Source organism: Oryx dammah, unplaced genomic scaffold, assembly GCF_014754425.2.
Source record: "Oryx dammah isolate SB20612 unplaced genomic scaffold, SCBI_Odam_1.1 HiC_scaffold_12, whole genome shotgun sequence".
NCBI classification, from domain to species: domain Eukaryota; kingdom Metazoa; phylum Chordata; class Mammalia; order Artiodactyla; family Bovidae; genus Oryx; species Oryx dammah.
In genome coordinates this window covers 34,995,533-35,009,145 of record NW_024070196.1, presented here as the reverse complement: position 1 = coordinate 35,009,145, position 13,613 = coordinate 34,995,533, and the positions used below count along the sequence as shown (strand labels likewise).

The 13,613-nt window shown below is 37.1% G+C and overlaps 1 protein-coding gene across 1 annotated transcript in view; it reads left to right on the top strand.

Moving 5' to 3' along the window:
• Window positions 1-9,226, top strand: part of KIAA1109 (KIAA1109 ortholog) — a 199,974-nt gene extending 190,748 nt beyond the window's left edge. The window contains exons 87-88 of the mRNA XM_040250561.1: window positions 6,598-6,763; window positions 8,474-9,226. Coding sequence (XP_040106495.1) covers window positions 6,598-6,763; window positions 8,474-8,690 — 383 coding nt within the window. The 3' untranslated portion in view covers window positions 8,691-9,226. The remainder of the gene's footprint in view (window positions 1-6,597; window positions 6,764-8,473) is intronic.
• The last annotated feature ends 4,387 nt before the right edge of the window (window positions 9,227-13,613 follow it).

Here is a 13,613-nt window from a genome sequence, read left to right as displayed (position 1 = left end):
TCACTACCATTTATATGAATTTGACCCAGACTTGCCCATGTGTGTCCATGAGTCTCTGGTGGAGGCGTGGGTCCGCAGTGGCATGCTGCAGGGTTGGAGGCACTGAGTATAGCAGCACATGCATGGGACTTTTTGAAGGAGGTCAACATTATCTTCATTGGCCCATCAAAACCAGACCCAGTTTCCCCCTCAGTCAGTCTCTCCCATCAGGAAGCTTCCAAAAGCCTCTTATTTCTCCATCAGAGGGCAGACAGACTGAAGACCACAATCACAGAAAACTTGACCAATCTGATCAGCGAAACTATGAGCCATGCCATGTAGGGCCACACAAGACGGATGAGTCATGGTAGAGTTCTGACAAAACGTGGTCCACTGGAGAAGGGAATGGTAAACCACTTCAGTATTCTTGCCTTGAGAACTCCATGAACAGTATGGAAAGGCAAAAAGGTATGACACTGAAAAATGAACTCCCCAGGTCAGTAGGTGCCCAATATGCTACTGGAGATCACTAGAGAAACAACTCCAGAAAGAATGAAGAGACAGAGCCAAAGCAACAACACCACCACCCAGTTGTGGATGTGACTGGTGATAGAAGTAAAGCCCGATGCTGTACAAAGCAAGATTGCATAGAAACCTGGAATATTAGGTCCATGAAAGAAAAGTGAAAGTGAAGTTGCTCAGTCGTGTCCAACTCTGTGACCCCATGGACTGTAGCCTACCAGGCTTCTCAGTCCATGGGATTTTTCCAAGCAAGAGTACTGGAGTGGGTTGCCATTTAGGTCCATGAATCAAGGCAAATACGAAGTGGTCAAACAGGAGAAGGCAAGAGTGAACATTGACATTTTAGGATTCAGCAAACTAAAATGAACTGGAATGGGTGAATTTAACTCAGATGACCATTATATCTACTACTGTGGGCAAGAATCCCTTAGAAGAGATGGAGTATCCATCACAGTCAACAAGAGAGTCTGAAATGCAGTACTTGGATGCAGTCCCAAAAACGACAGAACTATCTCTGTTCATTTCCAAGGCAAACCATTCAATATCATGGTAATCCAAGCCTATGCCCCAACCAGTAACACTGAGGAAACTAAAGTTGAATGGTTTTATGAAGACCTACAAGACTTTCTAGAACTAACACCTAAAAAAGATGTCCTTTATTATAGGGGACTGGAATGCAAAAGTAGGAAGTCAAGAAATTCCTGGAGTAATGGGCAAATTTCGCCTTGGAGTACAGAATGAAGTAGGGCAAAGGCTAATAGATTTTTGCCAAGAGAATGCACTGGTCATAGCAAACATCCTCTTCCAAGAACACAAGAGAAGACTCTACACATGGACATCACCAAAATGTCAATACCGAAATCAAACTGATTATATTCTTTGTAGGCAAAGATCGAGAAGCTCTATACCGTCAGCAAAAACAAGACTGGGAGCTGACTGTGGCTCAGATCATGAACTCCTTATTGCCAAATTAGACTTAAATTGAAGAAAGTAGGAAAAACCACTAAACCATTGAGGTATGATCTAAGTCAAATCCCTTACAATGATACAGTGGAAGTGACAAATAGATTCAAAGGATTAGATCTGATAGAGTGCCTGAAGAACTATGGACGGAGGTTCATGACATTGTAGAGGAGGCAGAGATCAACACCATCCCCAAGAAAAGGAAATGCAAAAAGGCAAAATGGTTGTCTGACAAGGCCTTACAAATAGCTGTCAAAAGAAGAGAAGCTAAAGGCAAAGATAAAAAGGAAAGATATACCCTTTTGAATGCAGGGTTCCAAAGAATAGCAAGGAGAGATAAGAAGGCCTTCCTCATGATCAATGCAAAGAAATAGAGGAAAACAACAGAATAGGAAAGACTAGAGATCTCTTCAAGAAAATTGGAGATACCAAGGGAACATTTCATGCAAATATGGGCATAATAAAGGACAGAAATGGTACAGACCTAACAGAAGCAGAAGATACGAAGAAGAGGTGGCAAGAATACACAGGAGAACTATTCAAAAAAAGATCTTCATGACCCAGATAACCACAGTGGTGTGATCACTCACCTAGAGCCAGACATGCTGGAATGCGAAGTCAAGTGGGCCTTAGGAAGCATCACTATGAACAAATCTAGTGGACGTGATGGAATTTCAATTGAGCTATTTCAAATCCTAAAAGATGATGCTGTGAAAGTGCTTCACTCAATATGCCAGCAAATATGGAAAACTCAGCAGTGGCCACAGGACTGGAAAAGGTCAGTTTTCATTCCAATCCCAAAGAAAGGCAATACCAAAGAATACTCAAACTACTGCACAATTGCACTCATCTCACATGCTAGCAGAGTAATGCTCAAAATTCTCCAAGCCAGACTTCAGTAGTATGTGGACCATGAAATTCCAGATGTTCAAGCTGGATTTAGAAAAGGCAGCAGAACCAGAGATCAAATTACAAACATCCATTGGATCATCTAAAAAGCGAGAGATTTCCAGAAAAACATCTACTTCTGCTTTATTGACTATGCCAAAGCCTTTGACTGTGTGGATCACAACAAACTGTGGAAAATTCTTCAGGAGATGGGAATACCAGACCACCTGACCTGCTTCCTGAGAAATCTGTATGCAGGTCAAGAGGCAACAGTTAGAACTGGACATGGAACAATAGACTGGTTCAAAATTGAGACGGAAGTACATCAAGGCTGTATTGTCACCCTGCTTATTTACCTTATATGCAGAGTACATCATGAGAAATGCTGGACTGGATGAAGCACAAGCTGGAATCAGTATTGCCAAGAGAAATATCAATAACCTCAGATACGCAGATGACACCACCCTTATGACAGAAAGTGAAGAACTAAAGATCCTCTTGATGAAAGTGAAAACAGGAGAGTGAAAAAGTTGGCTTAAAACTCAACATCCAGAAAACTAAGAGCATGGCATCCAGTCCCATTACTTCATAGCAAATAGACGAGGAAACAGTGACAGACTTTATTTTGGGGGGCTCCAAAATCACTCTAGATGGTGACTGCAGCCATGAAATTAAAAGACACTTGCTCCTTGGAAGAAAAGTTATCACCAACCTAGACAGCATATTAAAAAGCAGAGACATTACTTTATCAACAGTGGTCCATCTAGATAAAGCTATGGTTTTTCAAGTGGTCATGTATGGATGTGAGAGTTGGACTATAAAGAAAGCTGAGCACTGAAGAATTAATGCTTTTGAACTGTGGTGTTGGAGAAGACTCTTGAGAGTCCCTTGGACTACAAGGAGATCCAAGCAGTCCATCCTAAAGGAAATGAGTCCTGAATATTCATTGGAAGGACTGATGCTGAAGCTGAAACTCCAATAGTTTGGCCACCTGATGCAAAGAACTGACTCCTTGGAAAAGATCCTGATGCTGAGAAAGGTCCAAAGATGTGAGAAGGGGACAACAGAGGATGAGGTGAGTTTAAGTAAATTCCGGGAGTTGGTGATGGCCAGGAAAGCCTGGATTGCTGCAGTGTATGGGGTCACAAAGAGTCGGCCACAACTGAGCGACTAAACTCAAAGTGAAGTCGCTCACTCATGTCTGACTCTTTGCAACCCCATGGACTGTAGCCTACCAAGCTCCTCCCTCCATGGGATTCACCAGGCAAGAGTACTGGAGTGGGTTGTCATTTTCCTGCTCCAGGGGATCTTCCCGACCCTGGGATCAAACCCGGGTCTCCCGCATTCCAGGCAGACACTTTATGAATTTTTATAGTCCAGTGATAAAATGAGTGGAATGTGTCTCCTTCCTCTATGAGTTACAAATAGAAATAAAATATATTAGTAAGACTGTTTGATAGGCTTTCTGAGTATCTGCTAGGTACAGGGCATTTTTTCCTAACTATACCTCAAACTGAATGGTGTTTTATACTTTACAAAATGTTTCCATATATGCCATGTATATTATCATATCTGGTAAGATATTCTCACAAAGTTGGAAAAGAAAACCTCTTTGAGGAAATATTGCTAGTCAAAATGAAATGATTAGAGAACCAACTATATTACATAATAAAGTTAGCAAGTTATATACATAGTTGGGAAAAGTGAATTAAAGAAGATAAATCTGTTTGGAATGCACAGAACATTATTTTTAGAGATAAATTCAGTTCAGTTTAGTTGCTCAGTCGTGTCCAACTCTTTGCAACCCCATGAACCGTAGCACACCAGGCCTCTCTGTCCATCACCAACTCCCAGAGTCCATCCAAATCCATGTCCATTGAGTCAGTGATGCCATCCAGCCATCTTAGCCTCTGTCATCCCCTTCTCCTCCTGCCCTCAATCTTTCCCAGCATCAGTGTCTTCCAATGAGTCAGCTCTTCGCATCAGGTGGCCAAAGTATTGGAGTTTCAGCTTCAGCATCAGTCCTTCCAATGAACACCCAGAACTGATCTCCTTTAGGATGGACTGCTTGGATCTCCTTACTTAGCTGGTGTCTTGTTTTTATGAGTTAAAATAACATTGGTTTCCTTGCTGGAAACTTAAATGTTTGCCCACTAAGAAACATATGGTCACCCTAATATCCATATGCAATTGGCTGAATATATTACAATGTGTCCATACAATGAAATAAAATACTCTGTAGCTGTTTAAAAGAATGAGATAGTTTGAAATGTCATGAAATGGAATGCTTTCCAAATATATTGTCTTTATTCACTCAAAAATATTTAATGTACAACTATATATGAATATACAATGCTAAAACGTGCTTTTAAAAAATGCTTGGAATAGGTCACTGTAATACTGCTTCATTTTTTTCAAGAAGATAGAAATATAAGATATTTCAAAATAGCCTCATGATGAAATGTTTGAGTGAAGAAAATACAGATTATCAAAAGACCATGTGGAATGAGTGCAAAAGTAGCATACTTAAATTGAATTGCTCTTCCATTACTATTTAATCTAGATGTACCAAAAATTCAGGGAGAATGACATCAATAATATGGCTAAGAGAAATTTATGAGATATTTCAGGTAAAATGATTGCAAGTATATAATAGAAAATATTGTATATAATATACATAGACATACATATTCTTGCCTGGAGAATTCCATGGACAGAGGAGCCTGGCAGGCTACAGTCCATGGGGTTGCAAAGAGCCAGACACGACTGAGCGACTAAGCACAACATCCATAGATCCCGTCTTCTAATAGAGCAACAGCATATACCAGACACTGTTTATTCTCCTGTTTTTCTCTCTGCCTTAATATTTAAACATCATGCAGAGAAACAGATTCTAAAGTTCTGTGAAGTTCAATATTATTTTAGTACCTAAATAGGAATGCCTGCCAGATTTCTTTCCCTCAGAAATTATGTGGAACCTTTGTCATTTTATGAAATACTGTGTTTGTCTTCCATAAACTGTATTTCTTTTCAAAAGTGTATTTTTATAGAAATTGTTCTAAGAACTTATTTCAGTAAGAAAGAGGAAACATTTGATTATCGAAATTACAATAACAAAATTATTACCTATGGGGATTTTAATTATAAATAAAAATATTTTAAGCTTTGTTTTGCTTTTAAAAATTAAAGCAAGTTGTTTTGACCAAAATAAATATAAACATGCCTTAGAAAATTCTTAACAGGATGTTTAGAGCAGAATCAACATATTTCCAGAACATAAAGATTAATTATACTGCTATATCCACCACAATAAACAAAAGCAGAGCAACAGAACAGCAATAACTGAAGACATCTGTATTCTGATGTGGTATGATAGCACAGCTTCATTCCTAGATTAATTCCCAATCAATATATTATCACACTGTTGCTGCTGCTAAGTCGCTTCAGTCATGTCCGACTCTGTGCGACCCCATAGACAGCAGCCCACCAGGCTCCCCCATCCCTGGGATTCTCCAGGCAAGAACACTGGAGTGGGTTGCCATTTCCTTCTCCGATGCATGAAAGTGAAAACTGAAAGTGAAGTCGCTCAGTCATGTCCGACTCTTCGAGAACCCATGCCCATGGGATTTTCCAGGCAAGAGTACTGGAGTGGGGTGCCATTGCCTTCTCCATCACACTGCTGGTTAACAGTTATCACCAGAGGTACATAATACATATCATATTTCATAATATTTTATGCCCAATTTGTGTCTTTAAAATCTGTGCCCTATAGACATCATACTGTATTTATTAAAGATCATATGTAGGCTACCTTTGTCTCCAATTTTATTTTAAATATATCTTTTATGACATCTTCATTTTTCATAAAGCATTTATCTGAGTACTCAGCTATGAATAGTGAAAAAAAACCGCTTACCTAAAAAACTCCTAAGTTAGTACCACTGTTCAAATATATATATATATATATAGCCATTAACATTAAAAAACCATTGAATTATACACTTGAGTGAATTTTACCTCAATAGAGCTATTTAAAATAACTTTGATACTGTCTTTCTCCAAGAAATACCAAAAATTGGCACTTATCTATGGCTTATTTTAAAATACTACTTTTTAAGAAATGTAATTAAATGAGGCTTTGTCCAGTTCATAAATAAAAATAGAGCCAATTACTTTGTTCATATAGTGATTTAAAATAAATTTGTAATACGTATTTGCAATATTAACATGTCATTTTCATTATAGCCATTTTTCCACCTCGGATTTTATCTACTCGACCAGGACAGAAAAGTCCTGTTATCATTCATGACGAAAATTCCTCTGAAAAAGACAGAGAAGACAGCATCACTTACACTACTGTGGACTGGAGAGATTTTATGTGCAAAACGTGGCATCTAGAACCCACTCTTAGGTAAGTAATGGGTGTATATTTTTACCTATTTCCTATGAGATTATTATGAGAAAAAGGTTATAAATAATTCAGTAGGTTAAATGTGGTTTACCAACAAATATTTTCATGTTTAATCACTTATCACCTCTACAGCTGCTGACTTTTTGCTTCTCTGATGTGGTGTGATAGTATAGTTTCATTCCTAGAATAATTCCCAATCAATATATTATCATACGGCTAATTATCAGTTATAACCAGAGCTACATAATACATATCATATTTCATGTTAGTTATCTGTATTTAATAGAATTTGTGGTAACCAAATAAAAGCACTTTGGTATTAGTAACATATCCTTATGAGAAATATTAACAATGCAATATTAAGATACTGCAATACTCAGTATTACTCAGTATTACTGAGTAAGATACTCAGGAGCAATATTAAGATACTTCAAGGGTCCTAGTGCAAAAAACTAGTATATATAAATATCAAATATAGTAAAATTGAGTATCTTTTAATTTAAAATGAGAATAAAAATAGTTAAATTTGCCATAAACATTTATTTTTCTTCTTTAGAAAACTATCAAGAGACTAGTTAAGTTATATGATATAGTAGTGGAAAATGTGGTTAAAAAGCTCTGCTCTAAGCTCATCTATATAGCATAGTGGCTGAGTGACCTGGGCCAAAGGATCTAACTGTCTCAGTTGCCTCACGTGGAGATTTTGGAAAATGGTATTACCTACCTTATACAGTTGTTACAATGGTTACATGAGTTAACTAATGCAAAATGCTTATAACTGTTACAGTTTTAGCAGACTAATGATTAATACCCTCTTCTTCCCTACCTGAGTTCAGGATCAATTGAAATAGTGAGAGGCAGCTAGAAATCAAAATGACACCTTTAATACTGATAAAGCTGATAACAGAGAATGTTGTTTAGTGTCAGGCAACAATGTCTATTACAAAGTCCAAGTTTGGACTTACTTACAGAGTCTCAATGATACAGAGCTCAGTGGGGTTGGAGGTTGGGGGCAGAGGGATGCTAGAGTTGTGCCGTCAGCAGACCTGCTTTCTCACCTAGTTACAGGCAGCCATAAACAGTCTTGAGCTAACTATTTGAGGACCTGTTCTTGAAAAATCTCTGGCATGGAAGAACAGTTTAAGACAAATGACTCCGAAAGAGTAGGTGGTAAGGAGGGTACTTAATTACCCTACTCATTTCCTCTGTTAACTTTCCAAGAAGATAAACCATCAGTAAGGGGGCAGAGAAAGACGAGGAGTATTCCATTAATGCTGTTCTTCTATATGGAATAAAATATGATTCTTCTTCAAAAGATGTTTAGCACATAGCGAACAGTAAATGTTAGTCTTTTTTTCCCCCAGCTTTATTGAAGTATAATTGAGAAAATAGATACTTTAAGGGTATAACATCATAATTGGATATACATGTACATCATGAAAGGATTTCCCCCGCCCCCATCAAGGTTTTAAGAAGACAACATAACTTGAGGCCTGAAATAAATTAATCACAATGAAATACACTAAACTTCATTGCTGCATAGGCTTACACATTTTTTGAGTGCTGTTATAGTGAATCTAGGAATTATAGGTTAGATTATCAGTTGTATCTACTGAAAATATTTTTCTTGAGCATACTGTGGAGGCTTAGTGATGTTCCTGAACCTACCTTCAGGATTTCATTAATAATAATGATTTATAATTATTTTAGGTTAATTTCTTGGACTGGAAGAAAAATTGATCCAGTAGGCGTTGATTATATTCTTCAAAAATTGGGCTTTCATCATGCCAGGACTACTATTCCTAAATGGCTTCAAAGAGGAGTCATGGATCCACTGGACAAGGTTCTGTCAGTTCTTATTAAAAAACTCGGTACTGCACTACAGGATGAAAAGGAAAAGAAAGGAAAAGACAAAGAAGAACACTAAAAAAGTAACTTAATCTGTGAACAAACTTTGATTCTGTCCGTTAAGCTTTATTACACTGGAGTGTTGGGGGTGGGTGGGTTTGTATAATAAAATTATTTTAAATATAACTTAAAAAATTTTAATTTTGTGGCCATTATAGTGTTTGTAACTTAACCTGTTTATTCTAGTTCCACCATTCTGTACACAGTGAAGTATTGCATGATAATGTAAATTTTGTGAAAAACTAGATTAAAATATACAAATCTGTTCAGTAAGGTTTATAATTATATTATGTGCAATATGATTCCTGCATCTTTAAAATATTTTCAGAATAACTGTGAATTTCCTTTGTTATTGGCCATAACTTTAGAAAAAAATCTTGTTGATACTGTGAGGGGTATTTTTTTGGACATTAATTGCTTTTTCTTTTTTATTTTAAATGTAGACTTGTATAAATACTTACTGTATATAATATGAGTAACTGTGATATGAATAAATACCACTAAAGTATTGTTTGTAACTATTGTAATAAAGTCACAATAATTGATTTCAGTCTATAGTTGTTTGAGATTTTTCTTCCTTTTATAGTTTATTTTTACAATTAATAGATGCCCCTCCTGTGTCAGTTACTGTGTCAGTTCCTGTGTCAGTTAATTATTTCATATAAAATAATTAATACTTATAAAAATTAGCTCTGGGAGAGGCATAGCAGAGGCTTCAGAAATACTAGGTATTGTTCTGTTAAGCTACTGGTGAGTACACAGCTGTTTATATGTATTCTTTGTGTATATGAATTTATATACTATACATATAATAAATAAAAAAATGTAAAGGAATAGCAAAATATAACATTCAAAGGTAGCTATTATACTATGAATCACAACTCAGGTTTGAAATCTAGCCAATTTTTGAAATACAGTCAGCTGGATCAACAGTAGAACTGAAGTACCCTGAACTAGAAAACACCTCAAGAAAGCCTCTGGTGCAGACTTTTGTGCTTATTTTCTCTGACAGATTAAAAACAACTCAAGAGTCAAGACACTTAGCCACGGGTATGTGTGTGCAGGTATGTATGTAGATACGTATGTGTGGTAAGTGTTGGTGGGAGAATTAAGAAGTGCTATGTATGGTCACACAGCAATTCAGCAGCAGAACTAAAACCCTAGAGTCTAGAGTCATAATTTTGTATTTCCCCAAACCATCTTATGCATCATTTTCCAGATCTCTATTTTCCACTTGGCAGTTCTAGCTTTGGGAGCTATATGTGTATATTAATGCTATTTGTCAAGCTTACCAGAGAAGTATCTAAGATAGTTACTTTATAAAACAAGTAAAATTTTAAATTAGTTCCTTGAGTTGTACTTCAGGTATTAACTCTGCTTCAAAGAAACAGTGTGCCAATAGTAAGTTCTAAATGTTAAAAATTTCCCATGGTTTTTATGTTGATATTGAGATTACCAAAAAGTGACAAGTATAAACTCTGTTTCTGGCCCCTACTGTAATAATGCTTTAAAAAGAAAGCTGCTGCTGGAGCTGTGTGCATGTTCAGTAGTGTCTGACTCTCTGCCACCCTGTGGACTGTAGCCCACCAATCTCCTCTGTCCATGGGATTTCCCAGGCAAGAATACTGGAGCAAGCTGCCATTTCCTCCTCCAGGGGATCTTCCTGATCCAGTGACTAAACCTGAGTCTCCTGCACATGGATTCTTTATTGCTGAGCCACCTGAAAAGCCCATAAAAAGAAAAGGGGAATATAAATCTAAAACTGTTTAAAATTCCTGTGGCTTTATTGGACAAAACCATGAGAAAAACATATTTTGGGAGACACTGCTAGTAGGAATGTAAATTGGCACAACCCCAGTGGAGGACAATTAGGCAAGAGCTATTAAAGACATATAATCTCTTCTTGAACAGTCTAATTCATTACTGGGCATTCTTCATTATGTGTGAAATAATTATCTAAGAATATTCACTGCAGTATTCTTCATAAATGATTGGAAACAATTCAAATATCCATCAATAGAAGATAGATTAAATGGCCCACTTAGTGAAATAGTATGCAATTATAAAAAAAAATGATCTCTAGTATTTCTTCTTGAATCAGAAAAACATGATACAGCTCTGTGTAGATAACGGTTTCCAAGCAGTCTGCCAAAATTATATTTTGAGTATCATGTACCTTACCCTAGTCTAGTAAATCACATTATATATCTAGATTTTATATAAAATTCCAATGATGTAACAAAATTAAAAGGATTCACAAACTATCTATAGTAAAGAACCATTTTTTAAATTAGCTATTTGAAACACCAAATACAGATCTGCAGTACCAGTCTAAACTACCAAAGCAATACTTGTAAAATACAGTAAAAATCAATTACTTGAAAACATTTTATACAACATTCAAGAACATATGAAATGAAAGCCCTAATTTTAAACTTTTAGATTCAGTTTTACTATTAGTGTTATGTTCTGTAGACTACTGTATGAATTTCTAAATACAAACTCTCAATTTCTATACTCCTTAAGAACATTAGTAATTCAGTGACCTCAGTCCATGGACTATGCTAAACAGAACTGCTCTAGAACTTTCTCTATCCTTACTAAGGAATGGTGTCTTCTAAAGTTTAGTGGAATAAACCTGATTGCCTGCATGGGCTTATAATCTATGTTAAAACTACTGGTAGTGCCGTACTTGGAATGCTATGCCCTTCACACAGTGAGAGCTAGTTACCCATCTCCCTTTGTCTCTAGCACATACTCTAAGGTCAGTTGAGAATCTCTTTTTGTTGTTGTTTCCATTTGGGACCTCAAGCATAGAATATCCTTAACTAGATGGATAGATAGCCCTCAACTGAGCCTAGTACTCAGTAAGTTCTGGATTTGTGAATTTTGTCTGCTTTACCTGTGTAGGTCAGAGCTGAGCAACTCAAAAGCCCAGGAAAGGCTCTGAACTCAAGTTCAAACAGTTTTTTCAGGCAATGATATGTGATAAGCCCTAGCAAAGCTCTCAAAAGAACCATCAGATGTTGGGAGGCATTTCTGAAGTGAAATGCTGTTGTTAAAAAAAAAATGCCAAAAAGAGAGAAAATGCTGTCAAGGATGATGGCAAGAAGACCCTGGTCATTAGGTGTATACCCAGTGGTCTAGATATGGGGGGGGGTAGGGTTGGGGGTAACAGGAGGTAACAAGAAAGCTTGAGTGCTCAGAATGAATACAGGCTGATCAATCAGGCAATCAAGTCAAGTGCCAACAAAGTGGTGCAGGATAGATAAATTGCTAAACTACCTCTTTGATAAGCTCTTTTCCCTAGGCTTCATGTTTCCGCTATGAGTGCCTTTCCAGAATATAATAACCCAATTTCTCTCCCAACTTGGTGTTCACTACTCCCCAGAAGTGACCTAATCCATTTGGGTGCTCTAGAGATAAGAAAATGAGCTAAGCCTATTCTCATTTCACCTTTTGAAGCCAGCCTGTATGCAAGGAGGATGCAATTCTGATTTCCTCCCTTGTGTGTACTGTAAGGGGCAAGCAAGTTGCGTTTGTCCAGTTTGTGTTACTAGAACAAGGAACTGTATATTTAGAGAGTGACAGCAACCCCATTTGGCCAGACAGCTGAGCACATTTTCTAATTTAGATTCATTAGGCAATAAAGCTGACTTTTAATATCCATAACTCTAATATGTGTCTCAATGAATTTCAACCTTTGGAGAGGAGGAAGCAGGTATTTATTGATCTTAAGCATAATAGTTTTCTTTTTAAATACTTTACTATTATTATTGTTAGTATTACTTTAATATTAGTGTCTTGTTAACAGGTTTATTCATTTTTTAACAGAATGAAAAATTTACCTACCTTACAATGAGAGAAAGCTGATGCCCATGGGTTTCACTAGTTTTATCATTACCCATATGCAGCTGGACTTATAATGGTAGACTAGCCTATTGAAGATCCAGTGATTTCTCAATCTAAGAAAGATATATAGCTGGTGTGGTACCCTACACCATGTAGTAGATGTTTTAAACTTGTGTTCAGTATCTCATACTGTTACCTCTCAGAAGATATAGATCTGATAACAGAGTTGAAAGATAAAGTATCTCCTTTCACTCTTACACCAAACAAGCACCTTCAAAATGTATACCTTTATCCAATTCCACTGAAAACAGCTCTCAGTATCCAAGGGAGGAACGTTTCCATGAGGAACACACAACAGTCTCATTAAATTAGAATCTGAGGATGCCACCTAGTTGGTTTTAAGATGCCAATTGGTTGAACTAGAAAAAGTACTGAGTACAGAACTGATTGTTTTATTAATAATTGTGGGGAAATGGGGTTGCTGCTACAAATGGGGGCAACATAGATCACTTCAAGGCAAACCCTATTAGTGCCTCTAAATGAGTGGCAGAGTATAGCAACCACAGGCATCTGTTAGCACTCACATCTCTCAGAAAGAAAGATTATCTTGGAAGTTATTCTCAGTGTGTCTCCCACATTTCCACACATTTTGCAAGCAAGACTCTTAACCGTTCTCTGTTCAGAAATGTATTTTCAATATTTGTACAGCGAACAACTCTGGAAAATAGAGATGCTACCCAGCCCCAGAGCAAAGGGTAGATTTACCTACAGCCCTGGAAGATAGAGGGTCTCTTTTGTCATAAAAAATTAAGAGTTTTTCTCAGTTGGTAAAGAATCCGCCTGCAATGAAGGAGACTCCAGTTCGATTCCTGGGTTGGGAAGATCCTCTGGAGAAAGGATAGGCTACCCACTCCAGCATTCTTGGGCTTCCCTTGTGGCTCAGCTGGTAAAGAATCTATTTGCAATGCAGGAAACCTGGGTTCAATCCCTCGGTTGGGAAGATCTCCTGGAGAAGGGAAAGGCTACCATGGACTGTATAGTTACGGGGTCCATAGTTAACTGTATAGTTAAGGGAACTTAACTGTATAGT